The 24,196-nt window shown below is 43.6% G+C and overlaps 1 protein-coding gene across 1 annotated transcript in view; it reads right to left on the bottom strand.

The window, feature by feature from the left end:
• LOC101600171 (CXADR like membrane protein) overlaps positions 1-24,196 on the bottom strand; it is a 107,943-nt gene that overhangs the window by 15,064 nt on the left and 68,683 nt on the right. Inside the window, exon 2 of the mRNA XM_045145437.1 lies at positions 8,413-8,570. Coding sequence (XP_045001372.1) covers positions 8,413-8,570 — 158 coding nt within the window. The remainder of the gene's footprint in view (positions 1-8,412; positions 8,571-24,196) is intronic.

Here is a 24,196-nt window from a genome sequence, read left to right as displayed (position 1 = left end):
GTCATCAACCACTTTGCCTTTGCCAGGTCTCAAAGAAAAACGTTTCCTCAACTCTCGGCATGTTCTTTGTACTAAGCTGGGCCAGCACCATGAGCAGGGGCCTGACAGACAGCTCCTGCTCTGAAGAACTCGCTTACTGTCTTGGGGAAGAAGAGGCAGAAGGTGGTGGCAGAAGAGTCAGGGAAATTAACATGGTAACTGATAATATGCTCCTGACATTTTCATTCAATACTGCCCTCTCATTTTCAAATACCACTACTGTGGGGCCAGGACTGGTGGCTATGCTGGTAGTCTAGCACTGGAAAGGTAAAGGCAGGAGGATTGAGAGTTCAAGTTCACCTTGACTATACAGCAAGTTGGAAGACAGACAGGGATATAGGAGGCAGGCCCTGTCTCAAAAAAGAGCCAAGAAAAGAAAAAGAAAGAAAGAGGCGGGAGGGAGGACAGAAGGAAGGAGGGAAGGAAGGGAAAGGGAGGGAGGAAGGAAAAAGAAGGAAGGAAGGAAAAGAAAAGAGAAAAATTAGATTTGGAAACTAGGTGCTTCAGAGATGTGGAGACATAAGTCAAAGATACCCTGTGGTCTAGACTGCCCTGGGTTCTCGCAGGCAGACCCTATTGGTAGGTGCCTCTTCAGCACCTGTCCATTATTTCTTTGTTGTTGTTGTTTTGAGGCAGAGTTTCATTCTAGTCCAGGCTGACTGGAATTCACTATGTAGTCTCATCTCAGGGTGGCCTTGAACTCACAGTGATCCTCCTACCCCTGCCTCCTGAGTGCTGGGATTAAAGACGTATGTCACCACACCAGGCTTCTTTTTCTTTTCCTCCTTTCCACCCCATGGTTTTGGGTTTGTTTTTCTTTTCTTTCTTTTCTCTTCTTTTTTTTTTTTTTTTTTTTTTTTTTTTGAGGTAGGGTCTTACTCTAGTCCAGACTAACCTGAAACTCACTCTGTAGTCCCAGGTTGGCCTTGAATGCAACAGTGATACTCCTATGTCTGCCTCCCAAGTACCGGGGTTAAAGGCATGTGCCACCATGCCTGGCTTTTGTGTTTTCTTCTTAAAATATTTTCTTTATTTATTAGATAGATGGGGAGGGAGAGAATGGGTGCACCAGGGCCTCTAGCCACTGCAAATGAACTCCAAATGCATGTACTACCTTGTTCATCTGGTTTACATGGGTACTGGAGAATTGAGCCTTGGTCCTCAGGCTTTCCAGGCAAGTGCCTTAACTGCTAAGCCATCTCATTGTGTGTGTGTGTGTGTGTGTGTGTGTTTTGGATTTTTGAGGTAGGGTCTCACTCTAGCCAACGGTGACATGGAACTCACTCTGTAGTCTTCAGACTGGTCTAGAACTCAATAATCCTCCTATCTCTGACCCCCCCCTTTGTGGGGTTTAAAGGCATGTACCACCATTCCTGGCCCTATTGTGTCGTCCTTCCCCCCGCCTCCCAGGTAAGGTCTCACTCTGGCTCAGGCTGACCTGGAATTCACTATGTGCTCTCAGGGTGGCCTCAAACTCATGGTGATCTTCCTACCTCTGCCTCCCAAGGGATTAAAGGCGTGCACCACCACGCCCAGCTTGTTTTTGAGGTAAGGTTTCACTCTAGCCCAGGCTGACCTGCAATTCACTGTGTAATCTCAGGGTGGCCTCAAACTCTAGGCGGTCCTCTGCTTACCAAATGCTTGGATTAAAGGCATGGGCCACCATGTCCGGCCCCCTTGTGTTTTTAATTTTAGAAAAAATAGTGCTGAGACTAAGTTGTTTGTTCACTGGAGTGTGATAGAACAAGGAACAACAATTTATATAAATCACAGCTGTTGTGAGGCTGTTGTTTCGTGACATTCTTAGAGGACCTACGTCAGTTTGTTGGGATGTGTGGAACAGATGGATCAACTTCACTTCTTGGCAGTTGTTCTGCTGTGCTATGGCTTGTGCAGCAACTGCAAAACTGCTCTGAATGCAGATGGATGCAGGTTCTGTCTGCTTCAAATCAAAGTTTTCTTGCTCAAATTCATAGGGAAAGGGGGAAAAAAAGTGAAGTATGAGAGACTAGGTATGAGATTTAGAAAATCTCTGTTCTAATTTTTAAAAATTTATTTATTAGAGACAGAGAGGGTGAGAGAAAGAAAGAGTGAGAGAGAATGGGCACACCATGGCCTCTAGCCACCACAAAATGAATTCCAGATGCACATGCCACCACATGCATCTGGCTTTCGTGGGACCTGGAGAATCAAACCTGGGTCCTTAGGCTTTGCAAGCAAGTGCCTTAACTGCTAAGCCATCTATCTCTCCAGTCCTCTATTCTAATTTAAAAAATATTTATTTGAGAGAGAGAGAGAGAAAGGTCATGCCAGGGCCTCTAGCCACTGCAAATGAACTCCAGATCCATGTGCCTCCCTGTACATCTTTCTTACTTGGGTACTGGGGAATCAAACCAGGGTTCTTAGGCTTCGCAGGCAAGTACCTTAACTGCTAAGCCATTTCTCCAGCCCTTTTCTAATTTTTTTCTCAATTTTTATTAACATTTTCCATGATTATAAAAAATATCCTATGGTAATACCCTCCCTTTTCTAATTTTTATTTATTTATTTATTTTTTGTTTTTGGTTTTTCAAGGTAGGGTCTCACTCTAGCCCAGCCTGACCTGGAATTCACTATGGAGTCTCAGGGTGGCCTCGAACCCATGGCAATCCTACCACCTCTGCCTCCCTAGGGCTGGGATTTAAGGTGTGCGCAACCACACTTGACCCTTTTCTAATTTTTAATGTGAAAACAAATAAAAGGGAAAATTTTCAAATGTGTCTCTGGCCTTGGGGAAAGTGGCTAGTTTTACCTTAAAAATACAGTTGAGCCGGTCATGGGTGGCTCATGCCTTTAATCCCAGCCCTTGGGAGGCAGAGGGAGGATTGCCATGAGCTCAAGGTCACCCTAAGACTAATTCCAGGTCAGCCTGGGCTAGAGCGAGACTCTGTCTTGAGAACAAAAAATTGTATATATATGTGGTATTTCCACCCTTAGAACAAGGAAGAAAGCTCCAGAGTTCATGTAACCATGCTATCATGACAAACCCAGACAAGTACAAATGTTCCTGACTGCCTACCCACCCCCAGATGTTCCCTGCCTGTTCTTAGCATCCCAGACAAAAGAGATAACACATTTCTTCTCGGATTGAGATGCACAGCTAAACTTAGGATCTGCGTCAGTGGTTAGCCTACTTATTTAAGCCCAGCGTCATTCCAGCCTTCCTGTCTTCTCAGCCACCTTCATCCTATTCCCAACACCTTGGTAGTCGTGCAATTCTGGCAGCTAGACCTACTATTTATTTATCTCCCTGTTGAGATTCCCAACTACCCACGGCTGTCCTTTTAAACCCTTATTCTTGGCTAGGTGTGGTGGTACATGCCTGTGATCCCATCATTCAGGAAGCTGAGGAGTAGGAAGGGAAATTAGCGACTAACCTGAGGTACATGGTAAGAAGCAATCAAAGCTTTAGACAAGCTCTCTTACAGGAAGTTATCCTTGACCTTGCCCCTCTTCCATCTCCTCTTGGTCATATGCTCTCGGTTATATAGTAACCCTCTCTTTCCTGTGGCTCCACCTTTAAGGTTTCATTATTTGCTTTTAATTATTATTCATAAGTATTAAGTGAAAATTACAGAAATAAACAAGGATAAATTGTGGGTTTTTTTTTTTAAGGTTTTCAAGGTAGTGTCTCATTCCAGCCCAGGCTGACCCAGAATTCACTATGTAGTCTCAGGCTGGCCTTGAACTCACTTGGATCCACCTACCTCTGCCAACCCTCCACCCCCCCCCCCCACCAGTACTGGGATTAAAATTGTGTACCACCATATCTGGCTAATGTTAACTTTTAAAGTATGCACCATTCTGAGTAATATTATGAAATCTTTGCAGATCAAGGCTTTTGCACCATTCTATCTGGAATAATTGTCTCCCCATATTTTATTTACCACATAACACATATTACACTTTCAAATTATTTATGGAGACAATATATCTATGGGCTGGAGAGATGGCTCAGCAGTTAAAGGCCACTTGCTTGCAAAGCCTGACTGCCTGGGTTTGAATCCCCAGAATCCATGTAAAGCCCAACACCTTAAATTGTGAGTGTGTCTGGAGCTTGTCTGCAGAGGCAGGAAGCTCTGGCATGTCCACATACTCTCTCCTACCCTTCCTCTCTAAAATAAATATTTTTTAAAGATATATTTTTAAAATAATTAATTTATTTAAGAGAGAAAGAGAGAGAGAGGCAGATAGAGAGAAAGAGAGAATGGGCACAGCAGGACCTCCAGCCACTGCAAACAAACTCCAGACGCATGCACCCCCTTGTGCATCTGGCTTACATGGGTCCTGGGGAATCAAACTGGGGTCCTTAGGCTTCGTAGGCAAATGCCTTAATGGCTAAGCCATTTCACCAGTCCATAAATATTTTTTTAAATGCAAACTAGGTGAGCTTAGACAATTTGCTCACTTTAAGTGTGTGTATGTGTGTGTGTGTGTGTGTGTGTGTGTGTGTGTGTGTGTGCACAGGTGAACATAACTCAGCTCCTTGTTTGCAAGACGAACCTAGTAATCCTATAATCCTGGTTCTGAGAATTAAATGGGATAATATGTAGTAAAAAAATTGTATCTGCATATAACTAGCCTCCCTCTCTCCGTCTCTATGATACATAGCATGGCACGGGTAAGTGCTAAAGAAAGCTGTGTGATCTGAGCAGTTGAATTAATGGCCATCGTTAGATAAACAGCTGAAGATAAGTGTGGAATTGTGAGTGCATAAAGCCATGTAAGTGAACTTTTAAAATCTACATTAGCTTTCTTACTTTTTTGGGGGGGGGCATGTGTATATGAGTGCTGTGCATGTATGTGTGTGGGCATATGTGTATGCATGGGTGTACATGCACATACATGTGTGTGGAGACCAGAGATCAACATTGGAATCTTCAATTGCTCTTCACTTTATTTTTTGAGACAAGTTCTCTCCTTGAACCTCGAGTTTACCCATTCTGCTATAGTAGCTAGCCAGTAGTCCTAGGAATCTGCCTGTGTCCACCTCCTCAGTACTGTGATTATAGGTGTACACCACCACATCCGCATTTTATGTGGATGCTAGGGTCAGAACTCGGGCCCTGATGCACAGCAGGCTCTTTACCCACAGAGCCATCTCCCCAGGCCAGCCTTCCTCAAATTTTTTTTTTTTTTTTCAAGGTAGGGTCTCACTCTGGCTGAGGCTGACAACTATGTAGTCTCAGGATGGCTTCAAACTCACAGTGATCCTCTACTTCTGCTTCCCGAGTGCTGGGATTAAAGGCATGTGTCACAACGCCTGGCTTCTTTCTCATTTTTTTTAAACATTATTTATTTATTTGAGAGAGTGAGAAAGAGGGAGGGGGGAGAGAGAGAGCGCGAGAGAGAGAGGCATGCCAGAGCCTCCAGCCACTGCAAACAAACTCCAGATGCATGTGCCACCTTGTGCATCTGGCTAATGTGGGTCCTGGGGAATTGAACCAAGGTCCTTTAGCTTTGTAGGCAAACACCTTAACCTTTAAGCCATCTCTCTAGCCCCCCCCCTTTTAAAATATGTATTTTTTTGAGACAGAGTCTCATGTTAGTCCAGGCTAACCTGGAACTCACTCTGTAGTCCAGGCTGATCTCAAACTCCTGCCTTAGCTTCCTAAGGTCTGAGATTGACAGTGTGCGTCACCATTCCTGGCTTCTCTCTCTCTCTCTTTGTGGCATGTAGACACAGTGTAGGCATGTGTACAGCAAAGGTGTTGTCCATTGTTTTCCTCTATTGCTTTCCTGAGACAAGTTCTCTCAGTTGAACCCAAAGCTACCTGATTGGGCAAGTCGAGCCTATACACTTTCCCAAGGGAATCATGTCTAACCCACCAGCATTTGCTTGGATACTGGAATGAAATTTTAGCCGTCACACTTGCCCGGCTAGTCAAGTGCTTTATCCACTGAACCATCTCTCTAGCCCCTAAACTTTCTCACTCACTTGGATATAGAGCGCAGAAGCTATTGTTTCTTTAGTTCAAATGAAAATTCTTGGGTGAGTGTTGAAAGTGTAAGGCTGGTCTAGACGAGCAGTGGCAAACAACACATACACAAGGGAGAAAAACATCGTGTGATGCTTGTTAAAGATGGCAACTGGACCCGGGTGTGGTGGCACACAACTTTAATCCTAGCACTCAGGAGGCAGAGGTAGGAGGATCACCATGAGTTCAAGGCCACCCTGAAACTCCATAGTGAATTCCAGGTCATTTTGGCCTAGAGCAAAACCCTATCTCAAAAAATAGAATAGAGCCGGGTGTGGTGGCGCACGCCTTTAATCCCAGCACTCGGGAGGCAGAGGTAGGAGGATCGCTGTGAGTTCAAGGCCACCCTGAGACTCCATAGTGAATTCCAGGTCAGCCTGAGCCAGAGTGAGACCCTACCTTGAAATACCAAAAAAAAAAAAAACAAAAAAAAAAAAACAGAATAGAGCACAAAAGAAAAAGAAACAAGATGGTAACTGGGGTCATGAGGATAGGCAGAACAACTGTTGCCATGGGTCTTGAGTGGGGGGAGAGAGCTTATGCTCAGCTCTGATCCCAACAAGGACAAGTAGACCTTATGGTTCGGGGCAGGGTGGACATGAATGGATGGAACAGTAAGAAGAACCATCAGGGGGAAGCTCTACTGGCTTGATCACAGCATGGCTGAGGGTTGACCAGTGTGATTAGATACCAAACATCAGAGATTTTTCACTGAACTGATTTAGAAGGATTCTTGCTCCTAACAGATTTTACAAGGACTGAAAGGAACGTCCACGGGATGCCCAGTTAAGAACTCAGAAACCCTACTCAAGTATGGACAGAGGACAGTCTATCAGATTTATTCTTGGATTTTTGTTATGGGAGTATAGACTCTTATTTATTTCATTCAGAACTTAGAATATCATGTCTAGGCCTGACCAATATGTTGTTTGAAGAAACATGTTCAGGTTAGGGTGACCTTGCTCTTCACAGAACAGGTTGTCTGAGAAGGACGCACTAGAACAAAATGACAAGCAGCATCAGAATAAGGTGATGTGGATGGTCACTTGAGTGAACTAAACTCCAGCATGATCCTGACATTTATTTTTAGTGAAAACTTTAAGCATCTCCCCAAATGAGACATCTTGTATAATTAGTAGAGACAGAATGGAGGAAGGAACACATTCATACACACACACACTCTCTCTCTCTCTTTTTGGTTTTGTTTTTTCAAAGTAGGGTCTTGCTATAGCCCAGGCTGACCTGGAATTTATTATGTAGTCTCAGGGTGGCCTTAACTCATGGCAATCCTCCTATCTCTACCTCTTGAGTATGGGGCTAAAGGTGTGCACCGCCACGTGTGGCCTCATTTTAAAAAAATGTTTATTTTTATTTATTTATTTGAGAGTGATAGAGAAAGAGGCAGGGGGAGAGAGAGAGAGAGAGAGAGAGAGAGAGGGAGAATGGGTGCACCAGGGCCTCCAGCCACTGCAAACAAACTCCACATGTCCCCTTGTGCATCTGTGTTATGTGGGTCCTGGGGAATTGAGCCTTGAACCATGGGTCCTTAGTCTTCATAGGCAAGTACTTACCCGCTAAGCCATCTCTCATCTCTCCAACCCCAGCCTCATATTTTAATCAGGGAAAGCACAGTTCAAGGAAGGAAAATTTACAAGCTTCTCCAAGTTATAGATTTTAAAATCTCTCTCTGTGTGTGTGTGTGTGTGTGTGTGTGTGTGTGTATGTGTGTGTGTGTGATGTGGACTTGTGAGTGTGGGCATGCATGCTATGTGCATATAAGGAGGTCCGGGGACAACCTCAGGTGCCAGTCCTCACCTTCCACATTGCTTGAGGCAGGGTCTCTTGTTTGCCACTGCATATGTTGGGCTAGCTGGCCTCGATCTTCTGGGGATTTTCCTGTCTCTCATCTCACTGTAGCAGCGCTGACTACAGGATCAAGTTGCTGCATCTCATTCCCCTTCCTAAACCCAGGTGTTCATAGGGCAGATTCCCTCTCCAGATGCCAGCTGGCTTTGAGGTACTGCTGGCTGGTCCAAAGACCATGGACGCTTATCCTCACAACCCCAATGCTCTTTTGCACTTTTCCATTTCTGTCTGGAGACAGGTTTGAACCCTGGCTGACTTCAAACTCAAGATCTTCCTGCCTGTACCTCATGAATGCTAGGATTTTAGGTGTGTGCCACAACCTCCAGTCCTTTCTTTTCTAAAGCTCTATATTGGAGTTCTTCAGGTAGAAGCCAGATGAGAGAGAACAGCACATTCTTTCAGACTCGGGGAGAAGAGCTAGAAGGCTGAAGAGCGCAACTGTATGTAAGAGGACAAGGAAGAGAGGTGCTCTAGCCAAGAGTCTACTCACCACTTTTTGGTTCCCTTCATTATCAGTGAGCAGCCATTCAATATCCAGGGTGTCTTTTTCTGGAAGCCCCAGCTGATGGTGACAGGGCAAAGTAACCTTTTCCTCTGCCACTCTCTTGATCTCAGTGTGAGTTCCCAGTGTTCCAGCATAGTAGGAAACTGAAAGAGGAAAACCTCTAATGAGCCAGGTGGACGCTGGGTGACTGTGTGTGGAGCAAATAGTACAACAAGTAACTTTTAGATGTTTCTGTGGGCAAAGGTCAAGGTTTGGAACAATCCTGGGCTAGAAGTTCTAGGGGTCCCTTTGTCTCATACTGGCTTCTCTGCTAACAGAATTCATCACATCTCTAACCTCCCTGAATTTCATCCCATTAGTGCTTCCCTTTCCGGTTGATAAATTCTTTAATCATATACTTTTGTGAGACAGGCTCTTACACTATCACTCAGGCTGACCTGGGAACTCACTATGTAGCCCTGGCTGACCTCAGACTCATGACAATTCTTATGCCTCAACCTCTCTTACCCAGATTCTCTTACTAGGTTTTTTAGCAACCATGAAATGATTGTTGGCTTGATGGTAGAAGACTAATCCCAGCTACTAGGAATGTTGAGATGGGAGGATCATAGGTTCTAGGCCAGCCTAGGCTATAGAGTGAGTTGAAGGGTTACTTCATGAGACTCAGTTTCAAAATAAAAAGTGAAAAGAGGGCTGTGGGTATAGCTCAGTGGTGATGCACTTGCCTAGCTAGATTCAATCCCATATACTGAATAAACAAAACTCAATGATATAGGTCAACAATTGTATCTTTTGATCTCTTTATCGTCAAGTAGCAGAAGCTTCCAAAACAATGGTACTTGTGAAAACTATCCCCAGCAAGTCTTGTTCAAAATTCAATACCATCTGAATCTAGAGAGAACCTTAGAGATGAACTTCCTTATCTTGTGAATGCGAAGCAGTTGCATGTACATAGGAGGATGGAAGATAATGAAATGGTGGTGAAGAAGGAAGGGAGAGAGTGAAAGAGTGGACTTTGGAAAATGGAATACATGTAGATAGAAGGAAAGGATAAGGAAAGACACTGAGAAGTGGGCTGTGGGGAGAAATAATAAGAAAGCCAGGAGGTGGATATCAATGAATGGTAATAAATACTTCTGCGTGGTTCTAGCATTCACTCTGATTCACGAGTTGCCTATAATAGCATCCAGCCTCTCTTTGTATCTAGCATGCTCAGGTTAACATAATGAACCCAATTTCTGTTCCTAGTCACTTCTTCTCATGTGTCTCCCAAACATCAAGTTCTGTTGAGACAAAGGGAGAGCAAAGTGCAAGACCACAAGATGAGTTTCATGTGTTAGACTCATATCTGGCCAAATTTATGTAGTGCTTTTTTTATGATACAAGGTCTTATCATGTAGCAGAGGCTGATCGCCAACTGGAAATCTTCCTGTTTAGCCTCCTGGGGGCTGGAATGAGAGGTGTGTGCCACCGTGCCCAGCTTATGAGGTGAAATTAATGTAGAAATATTCTCTCTGCTTGCAAATAAATGAACCAGCAGATACAAATATTTAGCTGGGCATGGTGGCACACACCTTTAATCCCAGCACTCTGGAGGCTGTGGTAGGAGGATTGCTTTGAGTTTGAGGCCAGCCTGGAGTTACAGACTTCTAGTTCAGCCTAGACTAGCATGAGACCTTACTTTGAAAAAAAAAAAAATAGAAGTAATACTTTCAGTTTCCTTTTACTGCATATATTAAGATGATTTTCTGTTAATTAGTGTATTGTCACTTTTGGTTTTTATACAACAGTTTGAATATACTGCAGATATTCAATAGACATTCACTGAATTGATTTGAATCTAACCCACACATTTGTTTTACCAATGAGCAAACTAAAGCACAGGGTTAAATGAGATGTCCCCAAGTTCCAATAGCTCCTTTAGAGCAGAAGTTGCCTATATTGTAGCCCATCCTCCTTTGGTCCCCATGGAACAGCTACTGAGTAGATGAGCAAACCACCCGTCTGACAAGCTTGTAAGAGGAGCTCTGACTTTTTTTTTTTTAATTTTTATTAACATTTTCCATGATTATAAAATATATCCCATTGTAATTCCCTCCCTCCCCACCCCCACACTTTCCCATTTGAAATTCCATTCTCCATCATATTACCTCCCCATTACAATCATTGTAGTTACATATATACAATATCAACCTATTAAGTATCCTCCTCCCTTCCTTTCTCTACCGAGGAGCTCTGACTTTTATCCCTACTGAACCAACAGTGCTCAAATGAAACTCCTGCCCTCCACCCCAGACAGAGCTAGAGATCCTTGTACTAACTGAGTGCACACTGCAGGCACTTACTATAACTCTGTATAAACAAAGAATCAGCTATGAAACTTGCTGAAGTAGGCCACTAGAGGGAATCAAAGGTTCAGATTTGGTTGATGTCCCTAAGGGACCGGAACACAGTGGTAGGTGGTGCGCTCTGATGGAGAGCCAAGTTCTATGTATACCATATCCAGAGTTAAACACAGCAGTGCCAGGTGGGGTGCCTCACTGAATACGAATGACTTAGCCAAGGCAGGGAACACCACCCAGAGTTCAAGAGTCTGTTATCTTTCCTGCACCTCAGCCCTTGAGAAACTGAGATGCCACCGGGGAATCCAGAGAATTCTGTGATTCATCTGTAGTCTTTTAAATTTTATTTTGTAACTATACCCCCTCTTTGATAGCCTAAGCTAGCAGAGGCCTGAGCGTGGTATTTAACTCCAGGGCTGAGTAGTGTTTGTGGAGACTACTTGGCATGTGTCTGCCATCTGGTGGGTAACCGAGAAGGGGCAGTCCAAGCACTCTGTGGCTAGTGTAAGATTCCCTGGGCATTGAAGGATCCATCTTCATTAAATAAACACATTGGTTCAATTTATGAGGAAATTTCAGCCCAGAGAATAGAAATATCAGATAGCAAACTAAGGTGGCACATGCAGGGAAGGGGTTGCTGGGATGCTGTTGCAGCATTGACTGTGGGAAGGGGTGTTGGAAGGGGGTGGTGTAAGGACTGCCTCTGGTATATGTGTTAAATGCCTTCATAGAAGCCACAGACTATCCCCAGTTGGAGTTTGTGCTTGCAGTTCAGGCAACTTAACGAGCAGCCTGGGAGAAAGAGCAGCCTGGCCTTGGTGTGCTCATCAGCAAGCCCCTAGCGCAGAGACTGACGCACACAGAAGCTGTCCTGTGAAGTGTCAGCTCCTTCCCATGCTCCTTGACTAGCAGGGTTGTTCTATCTATCTATCTATCTATCTATCTATCTATCTATCTATCTATCTATCTATCTATCTATCTATCTTGCCTACATTCAGTTAAGACTAGCTAATGGTTTCATCCTCTAAAATCTCGGCAATATTTCATTAAACTATTGGTAAGTCCTAACCTTCTTCAAAGAGATGAGGGAAGAACTTTAACAAAACCTACTTTTCTTCTATTACCCCAAGAGAGAATCCTTCCACTTTTTTCTCTCTCTCTGTCTTTTGATTTTTCAAGGGAGGGTCTTACTGAAACCCAGGCTGACCTATAATTCACTATGTAGTCTCAGGGTGGCCTCAAACTTATAGCAATACTTCTACTTCTGCCTCCCAAGTGCAGGGATTAAAGGTGTGCACTACCATACCTGGCTCCCACTTCTCTAATACTTACTGAATACCTGCAGAGCAAGACTTGTCCCTAATTGCCCATGTTTACTCTCCCAAACATGAGATCCTTAAGGGTTACCACTCTCAGTACAGGCACCCCACACATCCTGAGGATCCACCTGGGTCAAGCCACAGTACTTGGTGCCGAGGTTGTGATTTGAGTTGCTTGGCAGTCTGTGTAGACCTGTGGTCTACCAAGTCAGAGCACCACAGAAGGTTTCTACCTGATGCCAGGCATATGTGCCCAGCCATGCATGCTATGTAGTGGACAGTAGAGTGCCCTCTACTAGGAAGTAGAAATGTTTCAAAGAACCCTTCCCACTCCCTTCTACTTGGTGATATCTCTTTTCTTAGTGGGACGAGTTTTTCTGTGCTTGGCTTTACCCAAAATACTTCAGTAAACCTGAAGAGAATCAAAGCATCCTATCCGGCTAGAAAAATGCAAGAGAGGGCCAGGCATAGTGGCACACTCCTGTCATCCCAGCACTCTGAAGACCGAGGAAGTAGGACTGCTGTGAGTTCAAAGTTAGCCTGGCTACATCACAAGTTAGAGGCCAGCCTGGGCCACAGGAGACTTGCCTAAAAAAATTGAAAGGGGGTTGGAGAGATGGCTCAGCAGTTGAGGGGCTTGCCTGCAAAGCCAAAGGACCCAGGTTCAAGCCTCCAGGACCCACATAAGCCAGATGTACAAGGTGGCACATGAACCTGGAGTTTGCAGCAGCTGGAGGCACTGACACATCCATTCTCTCTTTCTCTGCCTCTTTCTCTCTCTCTCTATTACTCAAATAAGTACATAAAAATTAAAAAAAGATTACTTTAAAAAAATGAATGGGATTTTGTAAATTTTCTAATCTTCTCATTTGCCCAAATGTCTCTTGATATAAATGCAAATATATATTCTATAACCTTCTGTAGGGTGAGGGTTCTGTGTGCGCTCACGCACATATGCATGAGACATTTAAAAAATATTTAAAATTTTTTTATTTTATTTACTTATTTGTAGTCAGAGATAGAAGAGAGACAGAGAGATGAGAGAGATGAGAGAGAGAGAGAGAGAGAGAGGGAGGGAGGGAGGGAGAGGGAGAGAGAGAGGGAGAGGGAGAGGGAGAGGGGAGGGAGAGAGAGAAAGAGAGGCATGCCAGGGTCTCTAGCCACTGCAAATGAAGTCCAGACACATGGGCTACATTGTGTATCTGGTTTGTGTGGGTCCTGGGGAATTGAACCTGGGTCCTTAGGCTTTTGAAGGCAAGTGCTTTAACCACTAAGCAATCTCTCCAGCACAAGACATTACACTGTTTGGAATATGACACACCTCAAGATGTGTTGACATGATGTAATAGAAAGAGGATGAGCTTCAGAATAAGTGGCTATGAGACCACTTTGTACCCAGACAATTCTGAGTCTTTTTCTTTTTCTTTTTTCTTTTTTTTTTGAGCCTTTTTCTTCTTAGCAGAATAAGAATAAAAACCCTCTCCTTGAAAGACTGTTGTGAGGTTTATATATGGGGGCATAAAAGCAATTGCTACCAACTGTTTTTTTTTTTTTTTTTTTTTTTCAAGGTAGGGTCTCATTCTAGCTCAGGCTGACCTGGAATTCAACTGTAGTCTCAGAGTGGCCTCGAACTCACAGTAATCCTCCTACCTCTGCCTCCCGAATGCTGGGATTAAAGGTGTGCATCACCACACCCAACAATTTGATACTATTTTATATGCTGCATTTGAAAAGACAAGGAGAAACAGAAAACACACCCAGAAGGCAAGCCAGGATGCTTAGAAGTTTAGATGTTATTTTGTTTGACAACTTTATTTGACCACATTAGTCTCCTCCCACCTCTCTCTATACATTATGCAAACCATATGAGGTGTCGTTACCTTCTTGTTGCTGGGACAAAGACCCCTAACCCAAAGCAGCTGTGAGAAAGCGTTTATTTTGGCTTATAGTCTCAAGGGGAAGCTCCATGATGGCAGAGAAAAGATGGTAGAGCTGAGGCTGAACATTACCTCCTTGCCAACAGTAGGCAGAAAACAGCATCAGGAGAGTGAACTGAACTCTGGTAAGGAGGAGCTGGCTACAACAAGCCTCAGCCCTCCCCCAGAGACACACCTCCATCAGAAAGGCTCCACTGCTCAAATTGCCACCAACTGGGGGAAAGCGGTTTATGGGGGACATCTGATTCAAACCACCACAATATGGCACTGTACCTCTACATGTTTCAACAAGCACCTCTTGAAACTTCCCCACACAGATCATTCACATGCCTAAAAAATAATATTACATGCAAATTCACTTCTGGGTTGGAGAGATGGCTTAGCAGTTAAGCTATGCCTGCAAAGCCTAATGGCCTGAGTGACCTAGGTTCAATTCCCCAGTACTCACATAAAGCCTGATACACAAAGTGGCGCATGAATCTGGAGTTTGTTTGCAGTGGCTAGGGGCCCTGGCTCACCCATTCTCTCTCTTTCTCGTCCTCACTCCCTCTCTCTACTTGCAAATAATTTTTTTTTTTTTTTCGTTTTTCAAGGTAGGGTTTCACTCTAGTCTAGGCTGACCTGGAATTCACTATGTAGTCTCAGGGTGTCCTTGAACTCTCAGTGATACTCCTACCTCTGCCTCCTGAGTACTGGGATTAAAGGCGTGCGCTGCCACACCCAGATTAAATAAACATGTTTTTTTTTTAAATTAAAAAAAAATTTTTTTTTTAAATTTTTTTAAATTTATTTATTTGAGAGCGACAGACACAGAGAGAAAGACAGATAGAGGGAGAGAGAGAGAATGGGCGTGCCAGGGCTTCCAGCCTCTGCAAACGAACTCCAGACGCGTGCGCCCCCTTGTGCATCTGGCTAACGTGGGACCTGGGGAACTGAGCCTCGAACCGGGGTCCTTAGGCTTCAAAGGCAAGCGCTTAACCGCTAAGCCATTTCTCCAGCCCTTTTTAAAAATTTTTATTAACATTTTCCATGATTATAAAATATATCCCATGGTAATTCCCTCCCTCCCCACCCAATAAACATGTTTTTAAAAAAAATATTTTTATTTTCATATTAGAAAGAGAGAATGGGCCTGCCAGGGCCCCTGTCCACTGAAAATGAACTTCAGATGCATGTGCCACTATGTGCATCTAGATTTTGTTGGTACTAGGGAATCCTACATGGACATTCGGGCTTTGGCTTTTTTTTAATAAACATGTTTTTGAAAACTCATTTCTAACAAGAGCATTTAAAGAAGGTACCAGTGGGCAAGTGGGAGGTAGTTCAGATATGTCTTTGTTCTACAGAATTGAGGAAGGAAAAGCACTCAGGTGGAGGGAGCACCTGGAGTATGGGGAGCTGGCCTCTCTGTAGACTCCCATGAGCACCCTTACTGTGGGCTAGTAGAAGGATCCCTTGTCTATGCAGTGCGTGTTGCTTTTCCAGCCCTACACCAGCCTGCTCCAGAATATCTCTGCCAGCTCTTTATCTGAAGATCTTCAGAAGAGGTCCAACTTCTTCTCCAATACAAATGTATTTGGTATTTAGACAAAGCCTAGAGCTAAAGGAAGGGAGCAGCCAGTGGAATTCCGACATCCTGGAATCGGTGTCTGTGCAGTTTTCCCCAAGCAGGTATTTCTTCCAAGAGTGCTTAAACCGTGGTGTGGTAGTGTGGGCCCAAGAACCAAGATGGCAGCCTGAGCTGCGGTCCATATGCTGAGCACCTCCTCTCCTTCCAAGACCATGGCTGGTTTTAAAGAATGAAGAGGAGGGAGAAAGAAGAAAGGGGAAAGGGAGAAGGTGAGGAAAGGGAAGAGAAGAAAAGGGGGAAAGGGGAGGAGGAAAGAAAAGGAAAAGCCAAACATTTGTTTTGAAAAAAAGTGAAGCTGGTGTGGTGGTGCACTCCCAGCACTAGGGAGGCAGAGACAGGAGGATGACTGTGAGTTAAGAGATCGGCCTGGGCAAGAGCAAGGCCCTACCTTGAAAAACAAACACACAAACCAAAAAAAAAAAAAAAAGGAAAAAGTGAGACAAGTTTGGTTTTTATTTTTATTTATTTATTATTTATTTACTTATTTTAAGAGAGAGAATGAGTATGGGTGTGCCAGGGCCTCCTGCCACTATAAAGGATCTCCAGATGCACACGCCACTTTATGCATCTGGCTTTACATGGGCCATTATGGGGTATTGAACCCAGGCTGTCAGGTTTTGCAAACAAGTACCTTTAACCACTGAACAATCTCTCCATCCCAGACAAGTTTTTATTCTGTGTTTGGCTTTTGAAATGCTGAGAATCAAACTCACAGCCTTGTATGTGGGAAGCAAATGCTATAACCTCAGTCCTAAAATTTCAGTTTAAACACAGGCTGATTAAAGATGATAGACTCAGGGCTAAGGAGATGGCTTAGTTGGTAAAACACTTTCTGTAAACTCCCCACATAAATGCTAGGTATGCATATGCCAGGGTAAGCTGGCTAGCTAAATTGGTAAGGTCTGAGTTCAAGTGAGAGACCCTGTTTTAATAAATATATGGAGAATGATTGAAGAAGACAGCCAACATCAACCTCTGGCGTTTGCATGCATACACACATTTGAAAACACACACACAAACACCAAAATTAAAATAAAAAGAAAACAGATCTACCTTTTCCCCTCTGTGACAGACTGTCTCAATATGTGTTTTGTATGTTTTATCTACTTAAAAATTATATTGTTGGGGCTGGAGAGATGGCTTAGCAGTTAAGGCGCTTGCCCCTGAAGCCTCAGGACACATGTTCAAATCTCCAAGTCCCACGCAGCCAGACACACAGTGACTGCAATGCAAAGCCTGCAATGTCACGTGCACACAAGGGAGCACACTCATCTGGAGTTCATTCACAGTGGCTGAAAGGCCCCGGCACACCCATTCTCTCTCTCTCTCTCAAAAATAAAAAATAAAAATAGGGCTGGAGAGATGGTTTAGTGGTTAAGGTGCTTGCCTGCAAAGCCAAAGGACCCAGGTTTGATTCCCCAGGATCCACGTATAAGCCAGATGCACAAGATGGCACATGCATCTGGTGCTTGTTTGTAGCAGCTGAAGGTACTGATGGGCCCATTCTCCCTCCCTCTCTCTGAAATAAATAAATAAAGTTTTTTTTTTTTTTAAAATAAATTACATTGTTGGAGGATTGCCATGAGTTTGAGGCCAGCCTGAGACTACACAATGAATTCCAGGTCAGCCTAGGCTAGAGTGAGACCCCACCTCAAAAACGAAAAACCAAAAAATTACATTGTTCTCTTTACTTACTACTAAGATGGTTCTAGGAATACAAAAAATGGCAAGTCCTGTGTTCTCCAAAGCCTGGGAAAGTTGCTGGCTGGTGAGACCTTACGTTAAATTAACAATTAACTCAGTTTGTTCAAAAGCATCATCTCAAGTGAAGCCTCTGGCTATGCAATGAGCTAATGTTAGCAAGTCTGTTTAGAAGAGCAGACTAAGAGGCTGGGGATGGCTCAGTGGTTAACAGTGCTGCTTGCAAAGCTTGTCAGCCTGGGGTGGATTCCCCAGCACCAATGTAAACCTAAAGCCAGGTGCACACGTTGTATATGGAGTTCATTTGCAGTGGCGTGAGGCTCTAGTGCATCTGCAACTCTCTCTCTCTGTTTCTCATAAGTAATATAAAATAGCTATGTGTGGTGATACATGCCTTTAATCCCAGCACTTGGGAGCAGAGGTAGGAGGGTTGCTGTGAGTTCAAGGCCACCCTGATACTACATAGTGAATTCTAGGTTGGCCTGGGCTAGAGCAAGACCCTACCTCGAAAAACCAAACAAATAAAATAAAATAAAATTATGGGCTGGAGAGATTGGCTTAGCGGTTAAGCGCTTGCCTATGAAGCCTAAGGACCCTGGTTCGAGGCTCGGTTCCCCAGGTCCCACATTAGCCAGACGCACAAGGGGGCGCACGCGTCTGGAGTTCGTTTGCAGTGGCTGGAGGCCCTGGCACGCCCATTCTCTCTCTCTCTCTCTCTCTCTCTCTCTCTCTCTCTGCCTCTTCCTCTGTCACTCTCAAATAAATAAATAAAAACAAAAAAAAATTAAAAAAAAATTATGGCATGTGACAATAGGCACTGGGGAAACTACCTACATTTGATTTTTCTTTTCTTTCCCCCACCCAAAATAATAGCCTTTACTTTGAAATTGTCAGCTAGGAAACAGATCACTTTTATTCAGTGTTTATGCACAGAGCTAGGTTGACATGATGGATTCTCTTGAGGTCCATAGTTGTTTTGCTAGCAAGGATCCTGAACAAACCCAAGATAAAGTTAAATAAAAAATAAATGTTTAAAGTTACAACTCAACACAAGTAGGGTGGAGACATCCTGGAGATCTGGGAGATTAAGAACTTTATTGATAACTGGTTGGCAAGGTTGTCAACTAAGTGTGGGTTTGCATTCATGGAGATATGATGCGCCAGACATGGGGAGTGAAAACCCCCTGGTACTTTATGTGACCCAAGCTAGCACATCCAGAGCATCTGTATGCAGTTTTGGATGCTAATAGCTGACAAAGACATCGATCAAAACGTTGGCATTCAGAGGATTGTGGCCAGGAAATAATGGGGTCTGAGAAACATGTCATTAGAGGAGTAGCTGACAGTTATGACTATAAGTTAGGAGGATGACATTCTAAAGGGCAGTGTGGTGGCTGCCATGTCAACATTTAAAAGACTTCAGATAGCCAGGCCTGGTGATGCAGGGCTGTAATTCCAGCTATTAGGGAGGCTTCAGCAGGAGAATCACAAATCTAAAGCCTGCCTGTGCTATAGTGTCAGTTCAAGGCCAGCTTAGGCAACTTCATAAGACTTTGCTTCAAAATCAAAAGGGGACTGGAGAGATGGCTTAGCGGTTAAGCACTTGCCTGTGAAGACTAACGACCTCGGTTCGAGGCTTGATTCTCCAGGACCCACATTAGCCAGATGCACAAGGGGGCTCATGCGTCTGGAGTTTGTTTGCAGTGGCCAAAGACCTTGGCGTGCCCATTCTGTCTCTTTCTCTCTCTCTGCCTCTTTCTCTCTCTCTCTGTCCATCACTTTCAAATAAATAAAAATAAACAAAAAGAATTAAAAAAAAAAACAAAATTAAAAGGAAAAAGAGAAGCTGGGCTTGGTGGCACACACCTTTAATCCCAGCACTAGGGAGGCAGAGGTAGGAGGATTGCTGTGAGTTCGAGGTCACCCTGAGACTACATAGTGAATTCCAGGTCAGCCTGGGCTAGAGGAAGACCTTACCTCAAAACAAAATAAAACAAAACAAAACAAACAAAAACAAACAAAAAAACCCCAACCAAAAAAAAATAATATATATATATTAAAATATAAATATATAAAAATATAAAATATATATAGCTTAGAGGTACAGCCCTTGCCCAGTGTTTGTAAGACCTTAGGTACAATCCTAGCATGGTGGGAAGATGGGTGTCAGGGGAAGCTGTAAATCAAAGAATGGGATTTTCTGTAGCCTGAACTAGATATTGGCTCCAGGTCAGAGTGAGAGGAGTGCCTATCTCAGCTAAACGAGCCATGCTATGACCGTGGCCACCCCATGACCATGGTCAAGCAAGACTTCTTTGAGTACTTTTATTTTCTAAACTTACTGTGGCATCAAGGTTCATGAATACCTGTTAGCTGTTCTCATTGTTAGTTCAGTTGCACACAATCTGGTGCCTTTAAGTATCTGGCCACCTCATTCTGTTGTTTTGTTTCACTGAGATATGGTCTCATGTAGCCCAGGTTGGCCTTCAGTTAGCCAAGGATGACCTTGACCTCTTTTTATCTTCTTGCCCCCACCTCTTCAGTGCTGGGATTATCACCATGCGTCACCTCACCTGACTAAATTCTCTATGCTATCCACATTTATCAACTCCCTCTCTCTTTCTTTTTGGTTTTTCAAGGTAGGGTTTCATTCTAGACCAGGCTGGCCTGGAATTCACTATGTCGTCTCAGGGTAGCCTCAAACTCAAGGTGATCTTACCTCTTCCTCATCAGTGCTGGGTAGATTTAAATTTTAATTAAGGCACTTAAAAAATTTTTTTTCAAGGTAGTATCTCATTCTAGCCCAGGCTGACTTGGAATTCACTCTGTATTCTCAGGATGGTCTTGTACTCACAGCAATCATCCTACCTCTGCCTCCCGAGTGCTGGGATTAAAGACATGTGCCACCACGCCTGGCAATTAAGGCACTTTTTAAGAAAAGGAGGGTGGGCTGGAGAGGTTGGTTAGTACTTGCCTGCAAAACCTAAGGATCCAGGTTCAAGTCCCCATTATCCATATGTTAGCCAGATGCACAAGGTGGAACATGTGTCTGGAGTTCTTTTGCAGTGGCTGGATGCCCTGGTAAGCCCATTCTCTCTGTCTGCCTGTCTCTCTCCCAAAACAAGTAAATAAATGAAGTAGTTTTTAAACAAAGAAGAGGAAGGTTATGCTAGTGGTTATGAAAGGGATGTTATATGTGTGCGATGAATTCATTATCCCCAGGCTTTTCTATTTATTGAGTTCTTAGTATATTTAAGGTACTGTCTTGGGTAAATTTGATGCAGAATATAAAATACTATCATATGTCAATGTATTTTTGTCACCATTAATGTGCTCTTAACACAACTTATACCAAGGGTCTAATTTTGTTTCTTTGTTTGCATGACTTTTACAGATTTCAGAAGGGCTCCTGAAAGAAACTGGCTTCTGCAACCAGAGTATTCCTTTCCTATTGTGGGTGTTTTAATCCACAAGGGGGCAGAATTTAGTTAGAAAGGATTAGCAAATACCTCACTGTGTCACCTCTTAACAAAGATTATAATTGACAACTTTCCTTGATTTAAGCTTGATATACATTTGTTGCCATTTGCTTATATGAATTTTTAAATGAGAGAGAGAAAGAAATAGGGAGAGAGAGAGATGGGCGCACGAGGGCCTCCAGCCACTGCAAAGGAATTCCAGATGCGTGTGCCCCTTTGTGCATCTGGGTCCTGGGGAATAGAACCTGGGTGTCTGGCTTTGCAGGCAAACGCATTAACCACAAAGTCATCTCTCCAGCCCCGTTTGTATGAATTTTCAACTATCTGAACTCCACATACGAGAGCTTGAAGGGGAAAAATGGAAACCTAAGAAAAGATCAGGTTAAATATTGAAATACACAGGAAATAGAAGCATACATTGTGTTTAAGTTAATAACTTTTCACAACTTAAGATCTTTTCTCTTAACCTTTTTACAACCAAAATTAGATGTTTGTATTGTTTGTCTAAGTCCAAAAACCTCACTTTAATTGCAGAATGTATTATGAGAAAAAAATAGAATAATTAATTACTCAGATGCCATGAAGTATTATCATCTCTGGGTTATATTAGGCAGTTAATAAAAACAAAGAAGGAAGGGACAAAACCTATTCCCCAGTCACATGCCTGTACTCCTTGCACTTTGGAGGTGGAAGCAGGAAGATTGCCAGGAATATGAGGCAAGTCTGGCCTACAGCATGAGGACCAGGCCAGCTGGGCTATAGAGCGAGATTCTGTCTTGGGAGGGTAATAAAGGGCGATCACTCAGTTTATAAAGCACTTGTCCCACAAGCAGGAGAGCTTGACTTCCAGTTCCAGGTGCCCTGTTTACAGGGGCCATAGAGTGGCAGCTCTGGTGCCAGCAAGCCTACGGCAGGAAAGGTGGCAGGCCAGAAGGAATGCAGACAGGAAAATCTGCAGGAAGCTCATGGACGCGCATGTCTCTAACAAGGTAGAGGACAAGACACATCCAAAAGTTGTCCTCTAGCCTTCACACACATGTCCCCCATACTCACACGAAAACCCATGCACACATGCATCCACATGTGCACAAACTACCAGAAAACTAAACCCCTCTTCCAGATGTTTAAGTGGTGCTGAGGAGCCAGTAAAGAACTCTCAAGGTGCTTTCAGTATTGACATTTACATGTTGTTCTAGTCCAGTAACCTACCCTGAACTACAATATCCTGGAATGCCCTGGCTTATGGAATCTGGAGCCTCAAACTGGTGCAGGTCACCTAAGTCACTGTCACAGCTGCAGGCCGATCTACCAGAACTAGTCTGCGGAAACTGTCAGCTTATTCAGATTCTCTATAAGTGAGACTCTGAAATCACAATAAAACTATCCTAAAGAGCCCAGCATGGTGGCACACGCCTTTAATCCCAGCACTCGGGAGACAGAGGTAGGAGGAATGCTGTGAATTGGAGGCCACCCTGAGACTATATAGTGAATTCCAGGTCAGCCTGGAAGCGAGACCCTACTTCAACAAACAAACAAACAAACAAACAAACCCCCAAAACAAAACAAAAAAAAAACAACCTGTTCTGAGGTCTTGACAGCTATTATTGTGTCTTGCTATCATTGTTCATAGTAATACACTCAGGGATATGGTTCTCCACCTTTCCTGAACATATTATTGCTTTGCTTCTTTGTGTGCCACAAATGAACAAGGACATTGACAACATAGTTGGCACTCAGAGAGGAGCAACCAGGAGTAGACATTTTTTTAAATTAATTAATTATTTATTAGAGACATGGGGGGAGAGAGACAGAGACAGAGACAGAGAGAGAGAGAGAGAGAGAGAGAGAGAGAGAGAGGGAGAGAGAATGGGCATGCCAGGGCCTCTAGCCACTGCAAACGAACTCCAAACGCATGCACCACCATGTGCATCTGGCTAACACGGGACCTGGAGAATGGAACCTAGGTCCTTTGGCTTTGCTGGCAAACGCCTTAACCACTAAGCAATCTCTCCAGATCCAGGATTACACTTTTATTCAATGAATATAAGTGGCATTACTGCATTTGGTCCTGCTAAGGGTAGAGATGAACCACATTGTCTTTTGCCTGTGAACCTCATGAGCACAGTCTCACAGATCAACAAAAGGTATCTTTCCACTCCAGTCCAGCCTGTATGTAAGCAGTGTTGTGCAAGCTCTGGACTGCCCTGAGGACTCGGGAGGAAGATCACGAGGTGATCAAGGTGGCTTTATAGAAAAGGCAGGAGAGACTCTGGGCCTTGAGTTGGTCGAAATTATTTCTTGTTGCTGTAAATGATAGGTTACGGCATGCCACAGACAGTGAATGGCAGTCTAACTGCTTGGTGGACCAGTCACCACACTGACCCTGAGTGAAGGCATGCTGGAACATCATCCTGACAAATTCTCATGTCTGGTGTAGGAAGTTCAATATATGATGTAAACTTTGCCACTCTTCTGTAGATTGGAGGTTGCCTGAGAATCAATTTTTCTTTTCCTTTTTTTTAAATTTCATTTTTTGTTAATTTTTGTTTTTTAAGGTAGGGTCTTGTTCTACCTCAGGCTGACCTGAAAGTCACTATGTAGTCTCAGGGTGGCCTTGAACTCACGGTGATCCTCCTACCTCTGCCTCCTGAGTGCTGGGATTAAAGGTATATGCCACCATGCCCAGCTTCTTTTCTTTCTTAAAAAACCATTTTTATTTATTTATTTGAGACAGGGAGAGCAGGAGACAGTATGGGTGTGTCAGGGCCTTTTGCCACTGTAAATGAATTTCAGATGCATGCACCACTTTATGCATCTGGCTTTACATAGGTGCTAGGGAATTGAACCCAGCCTTTGCAAGCAAATGCCTTTAACCACTAAGCAATCTCTCCAACCCTTTAGTTTAGTTTTTTTTTTTTTTTAATTTTTGGTTATTTTTGTTTATTTATTTGAGAGCAACAGACAGAGAGAGAAAGAGGCAGAGAGAGAGAGAATGGGCACACTAGGGCCTTTAGCCACTGCAAACGAACTCCAGATGCATGTACTCCCTTGTTCATCTGGCTAACTTTGGTCCTGGGGAATCGAGCCTTGAACCAGAGTCCTTAGGCTTCGCAGGCAAGCACTTGACTGCTAAGCCATCTCTCTAGCCCACCCTGTAGTTTTTTGTAAGACAGGATCTTGCTATGTATTCCAGGCTGGTCTCAAACTCAGATAATCCTCCTGCCTCAGCCTCCTGAGTGTTGGGATTACAGGTATGTGCTGCCATATTTGGATTGGGAATAATGTCTTTTTTACATATCAAAGGTGTTTATTTTATTTATTTATTTAATTAAAAAATATTTTATTTATTTGAGAGAGAAAG

Source organism: Jaculus jaculus, chromosome 3 (assembly GCF_020740685.1).
Source record: "Jaculus jaculus isolate mJacJac1 chromosome 3, mJacJac1.mat.Y.cur, whole genome shotgun sequence".
Taxonomy (NCBI): Eukaryota; Metazoa; Chordata; class Mammalia; order Rodentia; family Dipodidae; genus Jaculus; species Jaculus jaculus.
Note: the sequence above shows the minus strand (reverse complement) of the source record. Positions and strands in the feature narration are given on the sequence as shown.